This window comes from Solanum pennellii, chromosome 2 (assembly GCF_001406875.1).
Source record: "Solanum pennellii chromosome 2, SPENNV200".
Lineage (NCBI taxonomy): Eukaryota > Viridiplantae > Streptophyta > Magnoliopsida > Solanales > Solanaceae > Solanum > Solanum pennellii.
In genome coordinates this window covers 57,717,745-57,743,876 of record NC_028638.1, presented here as the reverse complement: position 1 = coordinate 57,743,876, position 26,132 = coordinate 57,717,745, and the positions used below count along the sequence as shown (strand labels likewise).

Below are 26,132 nucleotides of genomic sequence, written 5' to 3'. Positions count from 1 at the left end.
GTTATTGCTTTATTATTCTAAATGTCACTAATATATGTTTATATCTTGTAATTACTTTTAGTAAAAACAAACAACTGGTGACAAAAATATTTTAACTATAGACATCTTAATAGACCTCTTCACAATTATTTGTGTAAATAAAAAGTAATTAACCACTTATATATTTGAAAATCATACTCCCTCCGTCCACTTTATTTGTCATGTTCCGTTTTTTGAAAGTCAATTGAATAATTTTCAAAGTTAAATTAGATTACATTAATTCGATATTTTAAATATAAAATTTAGATATTCAAAAATATATGAAAAGTACTATAAATTGCAAATTTTGCATATCAATATTATAAAAAAATACATCTTAAAATTTTAATCAAAGTTTTTAAGCTTGAATCTAAAAATAGAAATCATGACAATTAAAAGTGGTCGAAGGGAGTATAAAATTTATTCAACTTTCTAAATCCTATATATATCACATAAATTAAAATTAAAAAAATACTGAAATATTGGACCCGTACAAGCACAAACACATGTACCTAGTATATATATAAAATCACTTTATTCAATCACTATTATATTAATTGATATGACTAGTGGTGACAAATGAGCGGGTTGGATCAAATGTGAGCGGATTGAAAATGGATAAACAAAAAATGGGTAATAACTCAATCCACTGATACTTGATATAGGTAAAAATTGATTGGGTAATAAATGAGTTGGGTAAAATACTAATTTATTCATATTTTACCCATGTTTTCATGAATAAATTGTATTTTACTTAAGAATTCAATATGGAGAGGATATTTAAGTCCCTTTTTAGATGAAAAATGTTGAATATACTTCATTTAGTTTTATTGTATCATAAAATAAAAAAAATCCTATAACTTTTCAATATAAAATAAATTTATGTAATAACAAGTTGAAAATATTTTTATTTCAAAGCAAATGAATATTTGCATTTTATAACTAAAACATGTTTAATGCACTTTAAACAAGTCAATACTAATGCATGATTTGCTTATTTTACGTTATTATTGATTATTCAATATAAAATTAATTAAATAAATGTAATGTAATTATAATTAACAAAAGAATGTACATTTGAATTATATGTTTTTGAAGGGTCAAAGACTTCACATTGTTAATTATAAAAAAGAATAGTTAATTTTATAGAATAACATAAAAAAAAAAGTTGTACTATATTTTTAGTGATATCGTGAATTTTGAGTGAACCTTAATTCATTCGATTAATTCATATTTCACCCATATTTTAATGGGTCAAAATATGAGTACCAATTCATTTTACCTACTTAAAAAATTACTCGTCCAACTCATTAAAATATAAACGAATTGAGCGGGTTACCAGAATATACTTAAAAACATCGATACATGTAACTATGTTGTTTGTTTTAAATTTTTTGAGAAGAAGTATTTATAAAAGAGGAAAATCAATACTCTTTTGCAATTTCTTCATTTTTTAAAAAAAAATTTACAGAAGTTTCGAAGTAACAAACACCCATTATTAGGCGACCCCAAAACGCGACGTAGCTTTGTCTTGCTTGTCTGTCCTTGAGCTCATATTTGCTTGTCGATTGCGAAGTTCCCAGCTGTCTTAGCCAAATTAGTCTTCGCCGGCGAACTGTGAAACCTCCACCTTACAATGTCCTGGTTTGCTCGATCTATTGCCAGCACTCTCAGACTTGAAGACAACGACGATGACAGAGACGACGCCGTGTCAAGCAATCACGATCACTCTACTGGCAAACCTACTACGGAGAAGCAACAGAAAGATGATGATGATTCATTGCCAGTATCACCGTCACGCGGCGTTAAGGATGACTTCTCAGAGCTCACCAAAACCCTAACCCGTCAGTTTTGGGGAGTGGCCTCTTTCCTGGCCCCACCGTCCCAATCCGAGCCCGACAAATCTTTACTGGATCCGAATTCAGAACCAGCTCGAGATTCGGATGACGAGGAGTCCGATTCAGCGGGGATCGCGGGTTTGCGGAGTGATATTGCTGAAATTGGGGGGAGATTCAAGAGTGGGATATCTAAGCTTTCGAAGAATATTCCCGTGTCGGAAATCACCAAAATGGCGTCCAACTTACTGCAACTGGGACCGGAGGAGGAAGAAGATAAGAGGTTTGATTCAGGTAGAGGTGCAGTTGGTGTTACTGAAGAAGTAGTGGCTTTTGTGAGGGACATTGCTATGCATCCTGAGACATGGTTGGATTTCCCTTTGTTCGAGGATGAAGATGACGAAGGTGTCTTTTTATTGTTCCTTTTACATGTTCACCTAATTTTAAACCTGTGCTTTGTGCTTTCATTGCAATTTTTCTTACTCATATCAATACTCGCTACTTGTGCAAAACTGATTTTGGTTATTAGAATGCTCTATAATGAATCTTTGACATCGATGTAATAGTTTGGACTGCTCAATGCGTAGGTGCCACACAACCTGACTTGAACATGGAAGATTTTCCTCTCTTAGGCGAAGATGATGTGAAACTAACTGTTTGATAACAAGCAGATTTCAAAGGTTAAATATACTCTTGGAGATTTGTAGCTTGGAAATAGATCACTCATCAATCCACACTGGCCTTAAAACTGAAAACACTTTAATTACTAGGTAGCAGCTTCAAAGATAGAAAAAAATGGAAGCTTTATTTAGGTTTCAATTTGATTATTGCAGGATTCAAGGTAAAGAATGAAATGCTTGTTTGAATACTTGAAAGTAGAGTGGTAAAGTTTCTAACTTTGTGCATATATCTTTCGGATGTGCAGAGTCAAACAGATGCTTGTTTATGTGTATTTCATGGTGAAACATAAACCTCCAGGTGTTTCCGTGACTGCCCTTTTATATAACGATGACTTTCCTTATCAAAGAAATATATATATTACGATGACTAGGTCAATATGTACTTGTTCACCCTGAAGTGGATGAGCAAGATGCTGAAATTCTATTAATATATATATATATATTTTTTATTGTTGTAAGTTTTATTAATACTCCCATTATGATGGTGACATGGAAATATGCCGACTCCCTTTCTCACTTTTATTTTCTTATCTGTGTCCTGTTTTTCTGGTTAATCTCAAAACCCTTACCTAAACTATTGGTTATCATACATGACTGTTACTCTTTCTCACTAATGTGACTGTCAGTACATTATTGTGTAATGTATGCTCTGCGAGACGTATATTTAAAGATGGAATATCTAACATGTCGATCTATATATTACAGTAGATTTTGACTTGTCTGATGCACAACAAGAGCATGCATTAGCTGTTGAGCGTCTTGCTCCAAGACTGGCTGCTTTGAGGATTGAGCTCTGCCCAGGCTACATGAGTGAGGCTCGCTTTTGGGAGATTTACTTTGTTCTTCTGCACCCTAGACTGAATAAACAAGATGCTGAACTTCTATCCACACCCCAGGTAAGGCAGTGCATGTAATGCTATAAATGGTTCCATTTCTCATTTACAATCTATTTAGCACTTTATATGATGCTCTTTTTATCTCCTTTTATAAATGAAAAAAATGCTTTATCTGCAAAAGTAGTAAAAGACAGTCCATGCACAACTTACTGTTTTTTGAATCATTGTCTCTGATAACGATTGGCACTACTTACTGGTTCCTAATGAGTAGAATGTAGTTTAATGGATACGTTGTTGGACCTGGAGAAAGGCTGATTAGGATTTAATGAATGGAAGGTCACTTGCTAAATCTTTCTTTGTTTCGAGTTAGTCAAATCTTCCACACCTTTTTTCTATTTGATATGGTTGGCCATTCACTCATGTAGTCCCCATCAAGGCCATTTTTGTCTGGGCTGGTTATGAAATAAGAATTGAAGTTTTTATAGTAGAAGTGGGACAAATATGTGTACAGCTCTTACTGTGAAGTAGCTCTTGTGTTGTTGTGTTACTATTTATAATGGATGATTGAGTAAGTATTAAAGAGCAGAAGGAGAAAATCCTTGTGAAAAATGGATACAGATGGGACTATTCTAAACAGAAAAGTTAATGTGGGTTAGAAAAAACACCACAAATCATAGTTATTTATGGGGTTTAGAGAATTGGCCTGGTCTCATCTGATTCTAGGGTAACAACTCTTATACAGAAGTAATTATTTCTTTCTGGTAATATGTATGGGTCAGAATAGCTTTTTCTCTAGTGAGAAGATTTTATGCTTATTTTTTGCTAAACCAATGCCAGTATTGCTGTAGCTAGTATTTAAACAATCCATCAGAGCTTAGAGATTATTCATTTTCCCATTTCCGACTCATTGCTATTTTTGGGACTTTACTCCTGTACATGTTCAGCATATTGATGTCATATTGACACCTCGCTATTCAGGGGAGCTAGTCAAAACATCTTCCTACCTATCTTTTTGCATCAAATCCTTCTTTTTTGTTTTGCTGCTTATGTTGCTACTTGGAAATTCTTCTTCTCCTCTTTTTAGCAGTTGAAAGCTTCAAGGTTGTATCTTTTTATCATTACTTTTGGTATTTTCTGGTGATCGTCCTATTGACATTTTTGGGCTTCTTGTTAACCCCCTGGACCCCTAATGTGTACCGTAAACATGTATTTTTCAGTAGTTGCGCATGTGGATGAGTAGGGAGGGAAATTATACTCTATCCATCTATATATAATGAGTATGAAACCAATAGTAAAACAGAGTGATTGCGCATATGCTTGGTTAGTTAGCATATGAACAAAGCATGCCTTCTAAAAAGTAGTCTACAGTTCACTAATCCTTTATTTCTTGTACTAGAGAATAGTTATTGGTAACCTTTGGTGCTGAAAATGCTAATCCTGTGTGCAGGTATTCAATGCCAGGGCCTCATTATCGCAAGAGTTACATAAACGAACCAAGCCAATAGAAGGAGATTGGTCAAAGGAGGAGACTTTTAAATCAACTGACAGGGGTGGTTCTCAACATGAGGAGATGCTTGCTGTCCCTTCTGCTCCGCTCTCCGCGGATGCGGTTCAAGACATGTCTAGTGTGGATGTTTCCTCTTTATCTGTAGTGGTCGGCTCTGGTACCGATGTGCACCCTGTCATTAGTGAAAATCAAACAGTTGATAGACTTGTGGCTGAAGAAGGACCTATTACTCTAAGCAAAGATGAAAAATTGCAATCTGCATCAGCGACTAAGTTAGAGGAGAGTGACGAAGAGGATGCTGACGATTGGTTGAAGGAAGAAAACACGGAAATTACAGGTACCAGTAAAACCACCATGTCTTTTGAGGATGATGAGGACGTGTCTTTCAGTGATCTTGAAGAGGATGATTCAGATATGCCTGCAAAATCAAAAAACGCAGCTTACAGCTCTGATAAGGACTCACAAGATTGGGTCCAGTTGAGGAAAAGCTCCACCGACTTGTCTAGAGATACCAGCTCCATCAATCAGATTAGTTCTGTTAAGGAAAATTTGCAGAATCCTGATAGCAAAGAATCAAATGATTGGCTGGATATTGATGACCTTGAGGTGGCGTGAACTTACGTAAGATTTAAATATAGTTGTTGTTCCGCTCATTTCTTGTGAATAGTTATTCCCCATCCTCCAGTCCGTACTCTCCGCTGAGAACTCCTAAACTGTATTGTTTGTACATAGAACGCATAATGAAAAACAATCAGATTGTAATATAGTGTTCATGATATTAATTGATGGTAGCTTCCTGCTTGTGTCACTATATGAGCATATGTACTCGGAGAAGTTCCAATTCAAAATATAAGCCACTATATGAGCATAGCTTATCCAATTCAAAATATAATTGTCAAGCTTAATAAATGTAAAGCTTTATACCGATGACTCTAGTTGATAGGATTCATACGCCACCCATTTAATTTTGGAATTTCCAATGGTTTACCCTGCAAAGATAATGTACATTGTACCATGCGTCTACAATTATTTACCACTGTTGCTAATTATTTACAGACGGAGGTTGCTAATTATTTACAGAAGGAAGTTGCTAAATATTTACAATCAACATGGCCTAAACACAGTAGGGTCTTCAAGATCAGCACTTGGAATCTTAGGATTTTATAGGTCTGAAATTGCTGGAAAGCCACTCAAGCTGAGACCAGAACATGCTTCCCAATGAGAAACCAGGCTTGTTGTCTTGCTTGCCACTGCTACTGCTAGGGCTTGTATTTGACAAATCTGTTGATTGTGAAGATGGCCTCTCTGAGGATTTATTTGCCACCAGGACAGTACCTCCAATTTCTCGTCTTACTATCTCCAAGGTTTCTGAAGTCACATCTTGCCCTGAAGTATCTTTTACATAGAATGTGCCAACTGCTTGCTCTCCCTGTACCCCAACCTCAGTCCTGCTTATGGATAATCCGTTCTCCCGAAACACTCTTGTGACATCTGCTAACAGTCCTACCCTGTTTTGAGTAGTAACATCCAGCCTCAATTCCTGTACAAATCATATAGTCACTTAATATATATCTCATTAGAGCACTTTGTTATAGGGAGTGGGGAAGTAGATTATAAAGATACACTAAACGGTGTTCTAATTAATCCATTTGAAAACGTACATGAGATACTCTCCTCTCAGTAGCAGCCATCAGATTTTGGATCATTTTCCGTCTTTCACTTTCTGAATCCAAAGTCCATCCATTCTTGTGTCTCACATAGTATTCCTGTGTTTTTTTTCATGCACACGTAGAGTGTTAAAAACAAAGATTTAGGGTTTTTTTGTACTGTCTGGACCTGAACCACTATGACTTTGCGGGAGCAGTTAGATAAAGAGGGCAAAAGTAAACGATTACCTGAATGGCAATGGATTCAAAAGAACTGATGGATGCATGGAACACGACATATTGCAAGTCTGTCAAGGTGCAGATAGTGTCAAATAGCAATTTGGGTCTGTCCATACTCCTCACAGTAACAATGGAGTAGCCCTTCTCCTTGCAATTTTCTATCTTCACTTCTGTGCTATTAGATCCCTTCTTCTGCCTGTGAGCTACATCATCTCCACTTGAGTCATAACCACAGGAACAACATTGTTCGTAGTCCCTATCAGCAGCCATCAACTGATGAAGCCGTCTTTCGGTATGGGTCTGGCTAGCTGCAGGGGCTGCCAACCTCACACTCCGTCGCTCCCCTTCATAATGGTGGGCCTCAACAACATTCTCCAGCTGGGCCTGTATTTGTGCCACTCTATAGGGGTCCATGATTGGCCCATGCTTCAGATCATCTTCCATGTAAACAATGCAGGCTGCTCGCTTGTTATGTGTCCATGCCACGGCACCAGAGACATGGCATCCTAACTCAGCCAGCACAGCAGATATCTCGGACATTAACCCTGGTCTATCTATTGCTGTCATCTCCATAGCTGTGTGCTCCATTGAGACATGCCTGGGCCTTACATTTCTACCAACACATGTTTGGACTTCCCTGGACCCTCTTCTACTTGCACAAATAGCCTGTAAGCATTAAGGTTGTTTTAGTTTAATGTTAATTTGTAAAACGAAAAATAAAAACCTATTTTTGGATAACAGTTGCCAACACACTTTATAGGCCTTTATCCTAAAACCCACAATATGGGTTTCTTGAAGTAGTATAATTCAAGTGAATAAAGCATACACTAACCTGTTCGATGTAGTGGATGAGGCTTTCGTCAGTGATTTTGTTCCCAAGTTGGTCAGTTACGTGGAAAACTGGAAAAAGATGCAAGAAAAAACAAAATACTATAGTTGTGAATGACTCAGCTATGGATCAGAAAGTTGTTACTTGCATCTTTTTTTTATTGGATTATAATATTCAAACCAGCTGTAAGGGAGAAAAGGCATATATAAAAAAGAGAACTAACCATCCATTAACCAGCCACCATCAGAGGATATGTATGATCTTAGAATCAGTAGGTCCAGATCCGTCAGAACTTGGACCATCTCCAGCAATATACCATGTTTGTTCGCACTATCAACCTGTGGTCCAAAAAATAACAATAACTACGTCATAATCCCAGACAAATAAGATTCAGCTATATGAATTCTCACTTCATGTTTGCACAATTTAAACATCTCAGATCAATATTGCACAACAAAAGAAATTGCAGCTTGCGTAGTTGAAACTGAGCAGAAATTAAACTTCAGTTTTCTCAATCATTTTCTGTTTAGCTTTTTGGTTACACCAGAACTGGGTAAGAATATTCCCAATCCCTTAACGATAGTGGACCCTATAAGAAAGTATTTTGTGTAAATACTATTTCAATTAACCATCAATAAACAGCTGCAGTATTGCAATCTGAATTTTATAAGTGGAAAGTAGGCAAACATAAGCTTTTCCTGTGGTTCTCCGAAATTCCTTGTGCGAATTTGGTATAATTATTTATCTTCTAAGAAATTGTTCAACTATAACAGTACATGGATTAATCTTAAAGCACTAACACAAGAAAAATATATAAAATTATCGCCTAACTAAATTGATTACCGCCTAACTAAATCATGGTAATGCAGGTCTTTTTAGGCTACTATTTCTGTAAGTTGGCCCCAGTATATACTGTTTGGGATCTAAGAGGGAATCCATTAGCTGGTTAGGTATTCAAAACTTAAACAAAAACAAATCAAATCAAGTCATTATCGAAATCATCGAAATGAGAAGGGAACATATAGAATAAGAGAAAATGATAACGATTCTTCCTACCTTCACAATAGTACAGTTTCGGCAAGTATCATTATCAATGCACACCCTGAAAAGCCAAAGCCAAAACCAGAAACAAATTAAGTAATGAAGCCAAAATATAAACAAGGGTTCAAATTCTATGCAGTATAAAAGTTACTTACACAATACTTAAATCCAACAAGGTGGGTGTATCAATCAAAATTATAAAAAAAAAATTAGACAGTAAGATTGAAGTTAAAACTAAACCTGGGAGGGTGAATTCTTTCAATTAGTGATTGAAATTCATGATCACCATAGGGTTTGTAAACAGAAATCTCCATTTGCTTTTGCTTTCTGTGATTGATAAATGTACAACAACATGTGAGAAAAATCCACATTAATTTATAGTACATACAAATATAACACAGCTAGCAGCTGTTTGTCCTGTTTTTGAATCAACAAGTTTGAAAAAGAACAAATTTTTACTACTATCATCTGATTTCTTGGTTGTCAATCGATACAAGTTTTCTGTATTTTCAAGAAACACACGACAAGTAGTTCAAATGAAGTAGTAATCAAATTACTAAAAGTAGAAACCCGTTACTTTCTTGAAAAAGCAAAAAAAAAAAACACAGCAAAACGGCCAAATAGATTGAATGCAAATCAAGATTTTGACCAAGAATTGATACTAAAAATTTACCTGAGAAAGGTGGAATCTTGAAATTTGAATGTAAAATTCAGATTTTGATGAAAGAAAACAGAGATATATATATAAAGGGAGATTAGGAGACAGAGTCAAAAGAGGGATCAAAAACTGGAGGAGAGAGTTAATAAGTATTTGTGTGTTATATAAATATGTGGCTCTCCTAATTATATACAATACAAGAGGGGAGACAAATCCGTACTTACTCTTTCTTTTTTTCTTTTACATCCACAAGAAAACTCCCCTTTTTTCACATTTTTCTCCTTTTCTCTCACTAAATAAATTTCTCTTTTATTTATTTAGAAATATTTATTTACTCTATTTCTCCAATTTTCTGTTTTATTTATTGAAAATATTTACTTAATCCATTTTCTCCAAATTACAAAGTCAAATTACTTTATTTTGACGGTGAATTTGGAGAATTCGAATATATAATTTATATATTTAAAAATTACATAAAAAACATTTAAATCACAAATAAATAATAATTTAAATATATGAATAAAATATTATAATTTTTTATCTGACTTATACATTCAAACTATATGATATAAATTTGGGAAGAGAGAGTAATTCATTTTGGTAGTGCTTGCAGTTGAGGAAGTGTACCAGGAAGTAACGACTCACCAGCTTGATTAATAATTGTGTGCTGAGATGGTAAACTCATAAAATGGAAGTTTAAATTTTAGTAAAACTTTTGATTTTATAGTATTAAGTGTTTTTCTTTTTAACTTAATGAATTTGATAAGAAAAAATTTAAAATACTCGATATAATGTTATATATTAGTAAGTAGTTAGTATTAGAAGATTTTGATAAAAACGAGCTTTATTATTAGTATTTTGGTCACAATTACTATTAACTATTTCATCATTATATAATCATTTATAACACACTATTATACTTGTCATCAATCGATATTTTCTTTCTAAGCAACAATCAACACATTTATTAAGATTACAAGTATACATTACGATCACAACAATCTTATAATCAATCAGATCGCCATGTTGTAAACCATCTCTGGATATTATCACCGAATATATTTCTCATCAGGCCACAATTACAATAACTATGTTGCCACCTCCCATGACAACCATAATCATCCCTTACCAAGACAAAATCACATCATTGATTCTATTTTATAATTTAAGAATTTGTTGATACAATATCCGATTCCCCATTAGATTTTACATATGTAAACCTAATTTCGTTTGTGTATTTAAGAAAATATCATATCCCTTTTTCTAAAAATTGAAATTATGCGATTTTTTTTTTTTGCTTTATTCCTGATAATTTAATTTTTTTTATAATTTTATAGATGTTAATAACATATTTAATATCACACGTCTCTACATATTTAAAAAGCATGACTTTTATCTAAAACTTTTAAATGGCTTTTCATTTTATTTTTAGTGAAGAGTTTTATATCTTATAAATTTAACGGCATATTTATAATCATAAATTTTAAGAAAATTATAATTATATAAATATTATGACTAATTTAAATTTAAAGTTTGTGAACTCATCTCTTCGATAAAAATTATCATTGTCAGTCATCATAACATCTTTCCTTTACCGTTATAGGTCTCGTCATAATAAAATTGCATCATTGATTCTACTTTATAATTTAACAATTTGTTTATATAATATTTTCATTAGTTTTAATGTATTGGTTTGAAATATGTGAATTGTACGGGTATGTCACGATAACATTATTAATTGAATATTTCTTTTTTTTTCTTATGATAATTTGAATAAAGATTTGAAGATTCTTAATATTATTGTAAGTGTACATATTATTATTATTATTATTATTTTCATTTGATGTTCAAAATCCAAGTCTGAGGTATACCTACCGCTCACTATTTTTCGTTCCTAGCCTACACGAGTCTAAGTAAATGGAACAATTATAATTTAAATAGTATATTTTATGAAAAATTAGTATAGTTTCATTGATTTATTCTCAATCAAAATGATCATATTTTGTTTAAATATATAATATGAAAACTATATTTCAGAAAATATTTTGAATCAAGAACTAAACAAAATACAAAGGATGATAAAGAAGAAAAGATACTAACAAAATAAAAGGACAATAAAATATTAAGAAAAGAAAAACATATATTATTGATAAACCTAATATTGAGTGCTTTTGTAAATGTATTTTTCTAACCTAAATAGATTACTCAATAACATAAGTAATATTAATCATTGATTAAAGGAATTCTAATTCTAAAGTGATTCTTAAAGCTTCATTACCAATTTCCGCATTAAAAAAGGAAGAAGTTAAATGAATTTTATTTTAGATTTAAATTTTTCTCTTTCACTATAAAGATAATACATACTAGTATTTTTTATACGAATAAGTTTTATCCCTATTTTTTGGTCCTTTTTTGCCTTTTCCTTTTAAGGACATTTTAATTTTGTTTTCCTTATTAGTTCTGAAAGTTTTTGACTATTTTCTTATGGATCGATTATTTTATTTGAAAGATGATCGTTTCAAGCAAAATCAATGTTCAAATAACATTATTAAGGACTTTTGTGCTTTTAATATATACATAAATGCAAATCTAGTTTTCTTTGTCCGTTTAAAATACATCATAACCCTTTTCCAATCATTGGAATTATGCAATTTAATTTTTTTTATTTATTCTTAATAAAGTTTTTCCATTTTTATAGATGTAATAATACATTTAATATCACATGTCTCTACCTACGTAAAAAGAATGACCTTTGTCTAAAATTTTGAAATAATTCAATTAAACTTTTTTATATTATTTTTAGTAGGAATTTTTTATATCCTTATAAATATTACGACATATTTCATATCGTAAATTTCAAGAATTACAATATAAGTATTATGTCAATGATATATATTATACATATATTATTTTATTATTTTTTCATAAGAGTAAGAGCGAAGAAAAAGAAGAAAAAAAGAAAAGGTAAAGGTGGGGAGAGCACGAGTATAAGTCAAATATGGCGTGGCAAACTTATAGATCAACCGCGGCGGCTCGGGTCGTAGCTGTCAATTCCTAGCATAAATTGTAGCCGCGAACTTCTTACTCGGCACGTGCTTTTTTCCTTTTATAGTTATGGGTCAGGTGACCCTTTTTTCCCGTCTCTTACCAAAAAAAGAAATACTCTTAAATATTTTAATTGAATACAAGGACTTTAGTTATATCACGTCACCTACTAATTAAGTTGTCAAAACTTTTTAGTATTACCACTACACAATGATTAATAAGTTGATTAAGCAAAAGAATCATTATTGTGAAAAGCCGTCATTCACATTTGTCTAATCTGAAAACCAGCTGATGACGAAACCTTAGCTATAATTGAATTACTAATCAAAATGCTCTTGATTTATAAGCTTGTCATTATGTTCTAGGCATGTAGTGAAAAAGGACTCAATCAAGTTTTATATGATTACTTGAGAGTATTCAACGATTATTCAACATAAATAATAATAACAATAATAATAGTAATAATAATAATAATAATTATGTATTCCCACTGTTCTTTTGTTTTTTTTTTTGTTTTTGAAAACATCAAAAATTTTGTAATCGTATGTAATGTGTAAATTCACTTTTATACACCCGTAAATTATACGAGATAACAAAAATCACATTAGACAACGCCAATATATGCCGTTGGCAGGGGAAGCAAACCGAATTGGAGTATTCTATTTGTAAATGATCTAATATTCGTCCAAGACGGTATGGGTTCACATCATGAATGAATCTGAAATAGGTTGGAAGGGTACGTGTTATAATGAAAAGAAGTTGGGTTGTGCACTTGTCCTTTTTATTGTCTCTTATATCAAAACGGAATACGTCTTACGTATATCATGGTGGGTGATTATTTGATTGAATCTTTCTTTTGTTTTTGTATCATAACCACAGTTACTATTTTTCATACATACATATTACATGCCATGCATTATGAAGGAGCGAGTACGAGTTATTATATGAGAGAATCTTTCAACTTAAAAATGAATGTTTCACTTTGATATAATTAAGGGATTGTTTGATACATAGGATAAGGTGGTGAGATATTTCAGAATTAAACTAGGGATAACATCTATTAAACATACTATAAATTTAATCCCATAGTTAATCATGATTTGTCCATCTCCTAAGGGAATAAATTAGTCAATCAATTATAACTGTAGGAGCATAATAACGAAATATTTTAGTCTACATATCAAACGACTCCTATATTTCTTCTACACGTATGATTGATGTTGGGCTTTTCCCTGTCTTTTAATTTGAAGGCAATTGCCAAACGTAATCCAATTCCTCTAGTTGTGAATTGGACTTATTTGGTCCTGATTGATTATCTATATTTCTGTTCGGAAACCCAGGCCTGCATCATCCAAGTCGTAACAAAGAGTGATATTTCTTCTGTGATATACATAAATGTTTTCAGACTTCAGAGCATAATATTCCCGACAAGTTATGTGATACACGATTTCAATTAAAAAAATTAATATCCCACTAAAGATAAAGTTCAATTGCTAAAACTAATGTTAGTCTATTTAAAGGTAAAAACGTGCATTTTAGAATCGTAAGCTTACTTGATTAGTTTTAATGATTGAACGAGTTAAATATATGACTTTAATTTACATAAACTTTAATTTGTCGAGCTCAACATGAAGCATAAATAATGATATGCTTTGTTTATTTCTTTAATAAGGTTTGTCGATGAAATGCTATAACAAAATCGCTTTGAACACTCCCTGGTCCGTACCTTAATTAGAAAAATACATTTTGAGTTTTTAGGGAAAAAATGTCTTTCCAAATAAATTGAAAAAAGAAGAAATAATATCTAAAATGATACATAAAAAGGGAAAGAAGAAAATGGAAGTCCCGGGACACGAGGAGCCAGTTGGTTGCAACCACTTGGCAAAAGAAGACAAAGCCACGTCACCAAAGATTGTAGCTAATTATGTACACCGCTTTTTGACTCTAAAGATGATAGTGGGACCAGCCATGAACGTGATCATCTATATCCTTTCAAGTTCCAATGCCATTTTCCTTGCATTTAACAGAATACCTAACTCTTTAATATCCAGAATTCTCCTCATAACTTATATCCCTATCCATTCACAGGGGCGGCTTCACAAGATTTTCAATATTAAGAGAATATAAAATTTTTCATTATGCTGGCAAAAAATATATAAAAATTTAACAAATATCTGACTAAATGAATTAATTACATCAAATTTCACTTAAAAAGAATTAAAATTTGAATATTTATTCAATTTCAAGATAAGACCACTAATATGCTTCAGCTATCGCTATCCATTCCCCCGCACACACATCCCCACAAAATTTATCATTCAATCATATTATATTAAAATATCTGTGAAATAAAAAATAAACAAATGCAGTTAACAAGGACGTAGCGTAAAAGGTGAAACAGAGTAGGCCTAGTAGTAGCTGTCGCATTTTAAGTCGTTCTTATCAATCTACAATGCATAATTTATACAGTAGTTCTGTGGTGGATCATCCTCTTTTTTTTGTTTTCCCATTTTCTCTTCTCTTTTTTCTCTGTAGCTGATGCCCAACTGCACCAGGATCTAGATAGTCAAAAACTGCTTTGACGTCAGCCTTGAGCATATTCAGGTTGGAATACATCTTTCCGCTTTATTTCTGTTAACAAATTCCCTGAATTTTGTATCTATTGAATAATTTCTCAAACCCGTTTTGAGGATTCAAGTCCAGAATCCAAGATTTTGGAGATTTATGGCTTTGAATTATGCGGATTTAAAGCTATTAAGGAAGGGTTTAGACTATACTCGGAGAAATAGGAACTGGGTTGTTGCTTTAGGAGCTCTTGGTGTTACTGGTTATGGCGCTTATAGAGCTTATTACTCACCCTCTATGGTTAGAAAGAGGAACAGATTTTTCAAGCTCATAAGTGCTTTTGTTTCTTTAGCTGAGATGGTGGCTGATTCTGCTGATGTAATTGGGATTGTTTCGAAAGATCTGAAGGAATTCATTTCGTCTGACTCTGATCAAATTCCTAGAAGTTTGAAACAAATTTCTAAGATTGGTAAATCAGATGAGTTTTCACAATCTATTGTTAAGGTCACTAGTGCGTTGACAGTAGGAGTCGTGCGAGGCTACCAGCAAGTAACTGCGGAAAATGATGTTTCTGCGGCTGCAAATTCTGGGCTTTTTGACCAGGTTTTAGATAAACTGTTTACTGATGCAGGGTCTGGTTTTGCTTCTGTAATTGTTGGGAGCTTCGCGAGGAATTTGGTTCTTGCTTATTGTTCGGACAAAAAAGGCAATGCTAGTTATTCTGATATTGAACACTCTGTTCCAGGATGGGTTGATGTTCTATGCCAGGACAGGTGCAGAGAACTGATAGGAAATTGTATACAATTGTTTGTGAGCACTGCAGTTGCTGTTTATCTCGATAGAACAATGAACATCAACACCTACGATGAAATATTTTCTGGGTTAACTAATCCCAAGCATGAAATGAAAATGAGAGATATGTTAGTAGCCATATGTAGTGGTGCCATTGGAACTTTTGTTGAAACTTCTCATCAAGTTTTGACAAATAGTGACATGGATACAACTTCAGAAATGTATTCTTCTTTGCCACTTAGTTTCAAAGCTAAGAAATTTTTGGACGAAGACGAGAACATGTACAGTGGGTGGACAAATAAAGTATCTTCTGCTTTGGCTTTCCCAAGAAATAGGAGGTTTATTCTTGATTTGACTGGGAGGGTCACCTTTGAGAGTGTTAGATCTTTCTTGGAGTTTCTGCTAGAAAAGTTGTACGAGTGTATGCGAAAAAGCATAGATGTTGTCCAGGAGGAAGTGGTGACACTGAGAAGAAGTGTAGATGTTATACAAGAGGAGGTGGTTGATAAGAGTACTGAAGCTTGCAGGTATGTGAGTGGGAAATCATCTACTGCTGTTAGTGTATGCCTCGCGCTGTGTTTGCACATACTCAATGGCCCTTGGATCCTGGTTCCAAATTAGCAAGTTTCGAATAGAATCTGGGGCTTTTTATTTGTTAAGCTTCCTAGAGTATTACATTCTTTCCCCAAGGGAATCTTGGATAGTACAACTGTATATGATTTGTCTCTTCTTGTTGATTGATTGTATTTCAATTCAAGTATGTCAAAGTGAATGTAATTATGCCTCTAACTTTTCTGTCTCCTGGCAGCGGTTCTTTGCTTTTCTTCATTCACTTGAGGTGATCATAGTTCTAGCAAGTAAAGAAAATATTAAAAGCCATGCAACCAACAATCAACCAGTGAAGTTTTTGATCTCGAGTCAGGTGTTTAGTAAGGGCATTTGTTGTATGAGCCAGTGGTATGAATTATACAGTAAAAAGGAATATCAGAATAGCTTCTGATAATGGCATGGTCCATTGTCAACAAAATAATTGACAAAATCAGTGTTGCAATAGGAACCCCTCAAAAGTTGATAATCCCGCTATTTTAGACCCACAGCTTCATGGTTGCACCAAAAGCAACTAAGTAGGCTGCAATAATGTTTGAGATACGTTTGAAGCAAACTCTATGTATTGGTAGCCTTCCTAGAAGAAAAAAAAAGTGATTTTGACACATTTCAGCTTTAATTGTCGATTCAGGAGCTCAGCGCTAATGTTCTAAAAATTTTATTCCATCAAGCCATTGGATAACAGAACCATGAAACAGACGCATACTTGTGCCAAGTAAAGATCCTTCCAAATTAAAGAGGAACCAATTGTGTTTCATGATATTACATTCAGTAACCACCATGCTTTGTAAATGATCAATTTTGATTCTGATCACAAATTCTTAATCCAAATACCTCAAAGAGGATGATTTTCTTGGTTCAAAGTAAGATGCAATAAGCAGTGGAAGGAAAAAAAAATAAGAGACGTAAAGTAACATAAGCACAATATTATTCTAATTGACATATAATATTTCTCCTGAACCATAATGCCACAGTGGTTGCTTTTGCGTGTCTATTTTCAACAACAACAAAAAAAACCGGATATAATTTTGATGCACAGTCTCATACAAGCAACTGAAGGATGAAATTTCCAAATCATCATGGCGTAAACTATTTGGATGAGGATGTGTCTGCAGAAAGCATTTCTAAAGAGCAACTACCAACAGAAAAATACTAGCATTATATTAGGCTCAGATATGCGTCTGATCGTTCTATGAGGTGCTTAAATCATTTTCTTTTGCGGCTGGTTCCTCCTGAAGTTTCTTTTTCCAATATTCATCAAGTGGTTGTGCAAATATAGCTTTCCCAGATACAACTCCAATTCTACAGATTGACCAAGTAAAAGATCAAGCAAATGGAAATAAAAACACAATGCAAGCATACATATTAATTATTGACTGAGGTCTAGAGGATGTAAGTCGTAATTTCTGAACTGTAGAGAATAAACATCCAGATGTCAAAGCCGTGTCAGGAACTGCTTTGGTCAATAAAGGCATGAAGCTGGTATACTGGAAAAATACACTATATCTAATCACCCATAGTTGTTACTTCTACAATGAACTATATACTCCAGAAATATAACTTAGGTTCCAACAAATTCAGCGCATACACATTTTGTTCATTTGCATAGTAAATATTTGATTAATTAGGTTAATCATGCCTCAGAAACACCAAGCTGAAAAAAAGGTGCCAAATTTATTAAGGTAATGATTCAAAAAAGGCAGAGGTATCAGTATTTTCGAGAGATTAGAAGATAAGAAGTACCAGTACATCAATTACTTAACAGGAGGAAGAGGAATAGAAACTAGAAAGGGTATATGCAGTAGTTATTTGTTAGTGCTACAAGAGAGTACTAACAAATGCACTCTTAAGTATTAAAAGACGCAGCAATAGCCCTTAAAAAACATAAGACAGCCTTCTCTTTAACAAGGCCCCTCACAATCAAAATGTTGGCAAAAAAAAAGAGCATAATGAAACACGGTGTTTGACAAATTTAAGTATCTCTATTCAGGTTTAGCATACAAGCACCTTGGCTTTCTTAGAGTAATGTGCATTGATGGTTCAACAGAAAAGAGCTAAAGTATTACAGGGATTATACACTTGCATTGGGTGCCTATGTGAAAGCAGATTTCTTAATTTGGGTGTCTATGTGAAAGCAGATTTTCCTACTCTTCCCTTGAAGAAAAGAGGAATCCATCTGCAATTTAATATTTCACCTGAACCTAAGTTAACCAACCACTGTTCCAAACTAAGAAACCCGACTCCTCCCTGCATGCATGCGCCACATCACACACACTCAGAGATAACCCCATCCAAACGACCTTGAAAGTCATACCTATGTTCTTTCTAATAGTCAGATGGAACCCTTATAAAGGAAAAAAAACATAGATGGAACAATGGAAAATACACTTCTACTTATCTCTGAGTATGTGATGAAGATTCACAAAGCAGTACTAAGGATGTGGCAGCTCCAACCTGTGAATTGTGAAGAGCACAGGTAGCGCCTATTAATGATTATTCTAATTTTTTCTTTGATAAACCCCTTTTCTACTCTAGCTTGTCAATCTGTCAAAATATACAGAAGTAAATGTGTTAGGAATGGTGCAAAAAATGCATACTTCCCAACCATACACCAAATATAACAAAATATTGTCGCACTGTATGATAACCAAAGCCAGGAAGACAAAGGGGTAAATGAGAGAAGGAAAATATGTCATTCTTTTACTTTTTGTCTATTCCTATCTCTCTATTTTGTTGGAGGGGAGCTTGATATTGAGGATGTTCTCCAACTCACTTTCAGCCAATGGTCAGAGGAAATTCGTTGATCCACTGGTTGCGGCCATCTGCATGTCGGGAAGGTGGAGGAGCTATTTCTAATGGATTGTCTCGTACTCACTATTCTAACCTAGTAACCTTCCCAAGAAAAAAATTGGGAGTTGGATCAATATCTATTCCCAAAAACACTTAGAAATTTCACCGAGGTTCTAGGCTCAATTTTAGTTGCTGTACAGGATAAGCTGTGAGCGCAGATTTCCTAAAGTTGTAGTATCTTCAATTTTCAGGAAGTCCAAAATTTTGTCTACGCAGGTGAATCGAGCTGAAACAGACTTTATTGTTGGAGAACAATAGGAAATACAGAAAACAAACAGCAAGCTAAATTTAGGACAAGTCAAAGATGCTCTCTACAATTTTTGATACTAGAACCTATACCATACTTAGAGCTATGAACACAACCACTGGAGGACCAACCCTAGAAATTTCTTTATCTTAATCATCATGAAAACTGGAGTTACCAGCATATGACAGTTCATTTAGGTATTCCTTCAAACACCTTTGCTCCAATTCATGATAATTTTTAAAAACCTAGATTACGCAGTATGATGGGTTTCTTTTCTGGTTTTCCTCTTCTGTCTGGGTACCAGGATAGGTCAGTAATGAATCCATATACAAATGTTAATCTTAAGCAAGTATGTAATAATGGTAATACGAAACTTACATAACTGCGCCAATTACCAGCGGAAACGACAAAAATCTTCTCCTGAACATCTTCCCTTTATCTTCGTCTAATCTTCTCTCTCTCAGTTCAGTAGTTTCCGTCTTGAGAAGCAAGAGATCGGAGCAATCGGCAATTCGGCATCGGCTATAGCTACTGTTTTGGTCAATTACCTTCACCTATTCTATTCCTTAAGAAAATTACACAACACCCCTTCTACTTTCAAAAATTACCATTCAACTACTCTCCAATTTAGTTATCTTTAACTACTTTACCCAATGTAATTTGATCTATTCCATTAGGTTATTCACGATATTTCCAATTGGTCAAACATTTACCTACAATTAGCTTTTACATTAAAATATTTGTACAATTTATTTTAGACAATCGCAAAAAAGGTAATCTCAACATTATAATTATTTCTACTAATATTTGTCTTTGTCATCCAATTTGCTATATGATGATACTGCAATTGAACTGTGGGAAAGTGTCATGTTGGTCCATTGTTAGTTATTTCTTGTTAACTTATGAGTTATGAATTGTGGCATGCTATCTTAAAGAGTTCCTACAAGATGGAACTAGTTATATAATGAATAAAAATAAATAAATTTTTATTATATGAATTTAGGATACTATAGTCAAGAATCAGCTTAATATTTGTAAAAATAAATAAATTGTAATAGTGGTGTACTAGAAATACGTACAACCACCTTGAGATAAACCAAATTCAACTATCTGCAAATGTCAAAGATGGTTAAGTCCTACCATCCTTATTTTTATCTTTGATGAGGCAGGAAATGTTATTCTATTGATCAGATAGATGTACTATAATTTAACACGGCTCGTTTCAGCAATTATATAGCCGACCTTGTGCTGTTAAAGCGTCAACAACTTGCGTCATCAGATTAACTATAACGTTTAATATTCTGCAGTGTTTTTCCCTAATTTAAAATGTTTAACAGCAAATATAAGATTCATATTTGTATGTTATAGCAAAGTTTGTATAATTGCGCTCCATAACAAACATATATATGTATAATTCGCTATACATATACAATTGAAGCGAATTGTATAAAACGAAGTGTATAAACGAGAAAGAAGACATGGGCAGAGAAAACAAAGTGTATAAAACAAATTGTATAATTATAGGTGTATAAGACGATTATATAAAATTTGAATTTGTATAAAAATGAGAAAAGAGAGAAAGGCAAAAGAGACTTGGGCAGGGAATATACAATTGAATAGAATTGTATAAAACGAGAAATAGAGAAATTATATACAATCTGAATTTGTATAAAACGAGAAAGAGATAAAGACAAAAGAGACTTGGGCACGGGAGTAATTTTTATTGTAATTATATGTGCATAAGATAAAAATATGTGTATTTGCATGTGTATATACAATTTTCTCTCGCTTTATACAATTCTATTGTATAAAGTAAGAGAGGCGAGCGACAAGAAACGAGCGAGAGAGGGAGAGTGGCGAGCGAGAATATGAGGGAGAGAGGAACTGACAAACAGTTTGCTCTGGAACACAAGTAAATCAAACGGTAACTACTATATTTATTTTATGTTATTAGTTTATTATTCTATTCAATTATCCTATTTAAAAGGGCCCGTGCATTACGAGGTTTATTTAACATGCTCCCAACTTATTTTTTTAAAATTTTTAAAATTTAAAACCCGAAATCTTGATTGAGGAAATTTCAACCATTCCACACCACCTATGTGATTTCTTTCCATGTTAAGCTACTCCTACAGTCCTACTAGGTCCCAATATTGTTCTCCATATAGCAAAACATTTTAATTTTTCTAGTAAATTTCTTGAATTTAAATTTGAGATATCAATTTGTCCCTCGGTGTATTCATTTTACAGGATGTCATAACAAAAAAAATGATAACTCTATTTTTTTGAAAAATTCCTTAATTTTGCTCTTAATAATGTCAAAAACATGTTTATAATTAGAAATTTAAAAACACACATGTAAATATACAAAGAAGGTTTTATTCCGTAATTAAACCATACGCCTAGTTGAAATATCGCCAAATACAAAGCAAAACAGAGAGAGTATTATCTAGGACGGAAGAGGAAAATTTGTATGCGATTAATACATTTTAACGTACAGGAAAAATCAACGGGAACAGATGTACAGTAAGGTAATTTTAATGTGTGATATATAACTGTCTCATCTACTTTCAATATACCAAATGGCAAACTAGTTCACGGGTTCTGATCTTGGGTATAGATATAGTCAAGGTGAGCAGCCAAATTCCTTCTTTCTAAACATTCTTCATCCTGCCCTCCGTTGCAGCTCTCTTCGTTTGCAAATTGTTTTGATTCCCTAACATGATCCTGAAACGTAATAATAACAAAATTTTAGATCATCGTCTAATGTTTAATCATAAAATTTATCGAAAATTTCACTGACATATTGAACTTTGGTTACCTGGTGGTGATCAATGTTGAGGGATGCCTCGTGAAAAGCTGGGGCAGGACGAGAAGCATAGGACAGGGCAAAACAGAGGAGAAGTATAATGAAGAAAAAACTGGTGTTGGCTTTAGACATGGTTAATTAGAACGTTAATTTAATACTAATACTTGTTTCGAGTAATATTGCTATGTAACTGCAGCTCTATATGAAGAATGGCGTTATGTGGTGACATGTATTTATACTGCGAATCTCAACGATTGAGTGTGAACAAGGATGAGTTAAAATGGGCGACTTTAAAGATATTTGGGTAATGGAGAATCAGGAAATTAATTGTTCTCTCAATTTGGACCTAAATATAAGTATGTACGAAGTCTTTTATTTTTTTAACAATAAAGATGGCAGAAGAAGAAGAAGGAATCCTCGAAGGAGTATTAATTAACGATAATTTATTGATGAAAGATAAAGTTCATAGCTACGTACATAACGCCATTGATAAATGGTTGTTACGTTTCCTGACTATTGCAACTAGTATTCACCTTTTTTTCAATTGGAAAGGCATTTATGCTTTGCTGACCCAATATATATTTAGAAAAAGTTGGGGTGCGACTTCTTTTGTGATGAGCGTAATTAATGGGAAAATTAATAAAGCGGTGTCTCAGAGCCAAGACATCGAAGTTTGATTATTGTTATTACCAATGGTTGAATTAAAATTTTCATCCCGTATAATAATTTCTCAACCTATGAATGGCAATTGAATATGGAGAATTAAATTTTTAGGTCATTTAACATCTTTATATTTATATATGAAAGATCTGAAAATGGTCATTTTCTTCTACTACTTCATTCATAAGTGACCAAAATATTTTATTTCCTTCAATTGACTCCCCTTGAATAAGAATAGCTATCGGGTAAAAGGCCTTTCCCGAGTACAACATGAAGGAATTAGAAAGAACAATAGAATAGTAGTTCATGAGGAGTATTATTGTCAAACAGATAATGAATAATCAAAATTCTGAGAATGAGATGCAAGTTTTAGCATTCGATTTACACATTGGTCTAAAAGATTTTCATGATACCAGGGGCGTTTTATTTTTCTACCTGGCCCAATCTAAGCATCTTCCACATGAGTAAAAACACGTGTACAATGGTCCACATATTCTAGAATAAAATAGAAATAAAAATTTAATCACAGCTAGTCTTCTCGTTATATAATAGTAGTATTATTATTTTGGTTTTATACTTGTATAGTCTTGTGGATATTCTGGAGGAAAGCGAAATATAGGAGCAATATGCATGCATCTCAATTTGCTATGACTCTTTGGAAAACTCTAAATATATAGTTGACTGAAATAGAATAAGCGTCATGGTCGAACAGGGGTGGCTCTGCCGTTTTCAAAAAAAAAAAGATATGTGTCTTAGGTTCTCAAATTTAAAGGGCCTTATTTTTAATAATAATAGGTTATAAGTTATTGTTTTTTAATAAATATTGAATATTATTTGTAGAAAAAGTAAATATTTCATGAAAAATGAAGGAACAATAGAAGAAATTTGACATATTTGAAGACCAGTTTAAATTTTTTTTTTACATATTTGAAGTACTATATCTCATGAAAAATAATTTAAAATAAGAATGGTTATATTATCAATTGAGAACAAGAAAATATCAATTATATAACGTTATTGACAATTAAAATTTAAGATGTCATTTAATTTTTACTTTAGATCACTAATATGTTTGAGCCCCTCCTGTGATCGAAGCACATTTAGTATAGCAGGTTGACATTTTTTTATTCTTCTTCATGATGGACAAAAAATCATACATATTTGTTTCGATATAAAATGCCACTTCGTAATCACGACATGATCATGAGGAGGAACTTGGAAATATGAGTCCACCTTAGAGAAGCCATGTAGATAAAAGGGTTCATCCGAACTTCCTTTAACAAAAATTATATATTTTATGTGGTTAAAATTATCTTTTAAATTTTAAATATGTAATTGATAAATATTAAACCCCTTCATCTTCTTTGTATTTTAAATTCGGTAGAAATTTTGGTTTCCCAACTTAATACAATTGTAGACTTGTGGTGCACTGATAAATTTGATAGCTTGTATATTACTCCCTTCATCAATTATTAATTGTCATATTTTTCTTTTTTTAAGTCAAATTATAAAATTTTAACCAATATTTTAGGATATATTTTTTCATCATATTGATTTGTAAAATATTGCAATGTATAGTACTTTTTGTATAATTTTTAAATATCTAATTTTTTAAAAAAAATTAAATCAACTATAAAAACAAGTCAAAATAAAAAACATCTCTAGATAAAACCAAATATATGTCAAACTTTTAAGTCGTCATTCTTATTGGTACCAACTTGAATTTATGATAATATACAAATCACTATATTAGGATTTTGCCACAAAAAAAAAAAAGTACAGGTCCAATGCTCACGTTTTATTAATTCAACAACTAACAACCGGTCTTCTCTCGTCTCCGTAGCCGAAATGTAACTTTGACGTGGGGTATTGCGATAAGTTTAATTAGTTTAATACAGAAATCCTATACATGATAAAATTAAAATAGAAACATTAAGTACATACTTCTTGCATCAAAAATAGATTTTCTCACTGTGATTTTTTTTTTTCCAATTAGTAGTAAGAAATTAGTGAACTTGCTCTACTAATCGATCAACTTGCATACAAGAAAATCAAGTAGACAAATTAAGTAATCGATCAACTTGCATACACCAGAAACTTCATATGGGATTTATTAACGTACAGGGGAAAATAAACAAGCAACACACCAAAAGCAATACTATAAATATATGTGATAACTCACTCGTTCTATCACTACTTTAGTGAAACATGAATTAACGTTAAACTTAGGTCAATTAATCATTGTAAAACAAATTAACTGATCATTTTGGTCCTTGGGAATCGTAAAGTTTCTTCAAGGGTTCTGATTTTGGGTATAGATATAGTCAAGATGAGTAGCCAAAGTCCTCCTTTCTAAACATTCTTCTTCCTTTACTCCTTTGCAACTCTCTTCCTTACCAACTTTCTTTGGTTCAACAACATCCTGAAATTATTCAAAATTATTTAATACTAATACCAGACTAACTTATTCGTAAATAATGATAATAATAACGTTCTATATTTAACGACGTAACTAAGTTTTTTTAAGATAAGATAATCATATAATTCAATAATCAGACTACATACCTGGTGTTGAATATTGTTGAGAGTAGCCTCGTGAAAAAGGGGTTGAGGGCGAGCAGCATAGGACAGGGAAAAACAGAGGAGAAGGATGATGAAAAAAAAGCTGGCAGATGCTCTAGACATGATGCTTAGTTTTTGAATATATATGCTGTCTATAGCTCAATGGTCTCTGTGTTATGTGGTGGCTTCAATTTATAATGAAATGGAGAGAATGACAGTCACAAATTTCTAGGTGTGAACTTGAATGAGTGAAAGGGAGACTTTAAACATATATCCATGTCAGGGGAATGACGATATTTTATCTTTTAAGTGGACTACAATCTATGTAAAATACCAAAGTTTTTTTAGAAATTAAAAAATAATGAGGAGAGAAAGACATATACTAAAAGGGACATTAATTAAAGCAGACAACAGGAATAATTTAATGGAAGTACAATTAATTTACTGGTAGATAAATAGATACTAATAATTTATACCTTTTTGTTTAATATATAGTCGTTGATTTCCGATTGAAAGTAGAAGTATTTATCAATGATAATTCAAAATGGCATTGTCTTGCTAAGAGATTTTAGTTTTGGGCTAACACGCCTTCTGGGGTCCGTTAAACGTGAATTATTGTTTTTATTTTCGAGTTGTTAAAGGGAATAGGAAAATTCGAATGAACACCATTAACTCGAAAATTGACATTTGAATTTGTTTCTGTCAC

At 32.9% G+C, this 26,132-nt stretch overlaps 5 protein-coding genes and 1 long non-coding RNA gene across 7 annotated transcripts; 2 read left to right on the top strand and 4 right to left on the bottom strand.

Annotated features, from left to right (window-relative positions):
* The first annotated feature begins 1,389 nt into the window (after positions 1–1,389).
* On the top strand, positions 1,390–5,687 carry LOC107011424. 2 transcript variants are annotated; one of them, XM_015210930.1, is made up of 3 exons: positions 1,390–2,258; positions 3,239–3,429; positions 4,817–5,687. In XM_015210930.1, exons 1-3 carry the CDS (start codon positions 1,655–1,657, stop codon positions 5,489–5,491), a joined length of 1,470 nt encoding a protein of 489 aa, XP_015066416.1. In that variant the 5' UTR covers positions 1,390–1,654; the 3' UTR covers positions 5,492–5,687. The 2 variants fall into 2 exon arrangements, with proteins under 2 accessions (XP_015066416.1, XP_015066417.1); XM_015210931.2 differs by having other exon boundaries at positions 1,465–2,258; positions 3,242–3,429.
* A 128-nt stretch (positions 5,688–5,815) lies between these two features.
* Positions 5,816–9,462, bottom strand: LOC107011425 (ACT domain-containing protein ACR1). Its single transcript, XM_015210932.2, has 8 exons — positions 9,306–9,462; positions 8,873–8,959; positions 8,648–8,693; positions 7,815–7,929; positions 7,595–7,662; positions 6,772–7,428; positions 6,538–6,642; positions 5,816–6,416 (listed from the first exon to the last, which is right to left on the bottom strand). Exons 2-8 carry the CDS (start codon positions 8,944–8,946, stop codon positions 6,030–6,032), a joined length of 1,452 nt encoding a protein of 483 aa, XP_015066418.1. The 5' UTR covers positions 8,947–8,959; positions 9,306–9,462; the 3' UTR covers positions 5,816–6,029.
* Positions 9,463–14,691: 5,229 nt separating this feature from the next.
* LOC107008951 (protein PHLOEM PROTEIN 2-LIKE A10-like) lies at positions 14,692–16,499 on the top strand. The gene has a single exon (XM_015208177.2). The coding sequence runs from the start codon at positions 15,060–15,062 to the stop codon at positions 16,311–16,313; it is 1,254 nt and encodes a 417-aa protein (XP_015063663.1). The 5' UTR covers positions 14,692–15,059; the 3' UTR covers positions 16,314–16,499.
* A 705-nt stretch (positions 16,500–17,204) lies between these two features.
* Positions 17,205–19,959, bottom strand: LOC107009158. The gene is made up of 2 exons (XR_001455367.2): positions 19,774–19,959; positions 17,205–17,600 (listed from the first exon to the last, which is right to left on the bottom strand). It is a non-coding gene; the product is annotated as an uncharacterized LOC107009158 (long non-coding RNA).
* Positions 19,960–21,754: 1,795 nt separating this feature from the next.
* On the bottom strand, positions 21,755–22,739 carry LOC107010667 (phytosulfokines 3-like). Its single transcript, XM_015209958.2, has 2 exons — positions 22,217–22,739; positions 21,755–22,122 (listed from the first exon to the last, which is right to left on the bottom strand). Exons 1-2 carry the CDS (start codon positions 22,334–22,336, stop codon positions 21,991–21,993), a joined length of 252 nt encoding a protein of 83 aa, XP_015065444.1. The 5' UTR covers positions 22,337–22,739; the 3' UTR covers positions 21,755–21,990.
* A 2,166-nt stretch (positions 22,740–24,905) lies between these two features.
* On the bottom strand, positions 24,906–25,614 carry LOC107009364 (phytosulfokines 3-like). The gene is made up of 2 exons (XM_015208686.2): positions 25,430–25,614; positions 24,906–25,286 (listed from the first exon to the last, which is right to left on the bottom strand). Exons 1-2 carry the CDS (start codon positions 25,547–25,549, stop codon positions 25,158–25,160), a joined length of 249 nt encoding a protein of 82 aa, XP_015064172.1. The 5' UTR covers positions 25,550–25,614; the 3' UTR covers positions 24,906–25,157.
* Positions 25,615–26,132: the final 518 nt, after the last annotated feature.

Excerpts from the sequence above, each read along its gene's own strand:
- LOC107011424 (XM_015210930.1), top strand. The coding sequence starts at position 1,655 with ATGTCCTGGTTTGCTCGATCTATTGCCAGCACTCTCAGACTTGAAGAC. Across the intron at positions 2,259-3,238 it reads CGAGGATGAAGATGACGAAG|TAGATTTTGACTTGTCTGAT; the intron begins GTGTCTTTTTAT and ends TATATATTACAG. Across the intron at positions 3,430-4,816 it reads AACTTCTATCCACACCCCAG|GTATTCAATGCCAGGGCCTC; the intron begins GTAAGGCAGTGC and ends TCCTGTGTGCAG.
- LOC107009364 (XM_015208686.2), bottom strand. The coding sequence starts at position 25,549 with ATGTCTAGAGCATCTGCCAGCTTTTTTTTCATCATCCTTCTCCTCTGT. Across the intron at positions 25,287-25,429 it reads TCAACAATATTCAACACCAG|GATGTTGTTGAACCAAAGAA; the intron begins GTATGTAGTCTG and ends GAATAATTTCAG.
- LOC107010667 (XM_015209958.2), bottom strand. The coding sequence starts at position 22,336 with ATGTCTAAAGCCAACACCAGTTTTTTCTTCATTATACTTCTCCTCTGT. Across the intron at positions 22,123-22,216 it reads TCAACATTGATCACCACCAG|GATCATGTTAGGGAATCAAA; the intron begins GTAACCAAAGTT and ends ATTACGTTTCAG.
- LOC107008951 (XM_015208177.2), top strand. The coding sequence starts at position 15,060 with ATGGCTTTGAATTATGCGGATTTAAAGCTATTAAGGAAGGGTTTAGAC.
- LOC107011425 (XM_015210932.2), bottom strand. The coding sequence starts at position 8,946 with ATGGAGATTTCTGTTTACAAACCCTATGGTGATCATGAATTTCAATCA. Across the intron at positions 7,429-7,594 it reads TCATCCACTACATCGAACAG|GCTATTTGTGCAAGTAGAAG; the intron begins GTTAGTGTATGC and ends TAATGCTTACAG. Across the intron at positions 6,417-6,537 it reads CTGAGAGGAGAGTATCTCAT|GAATTGAGGCTGGATGTTAC; the intron begins GTACGTTTTCAA and ends TGATTTGTACAG.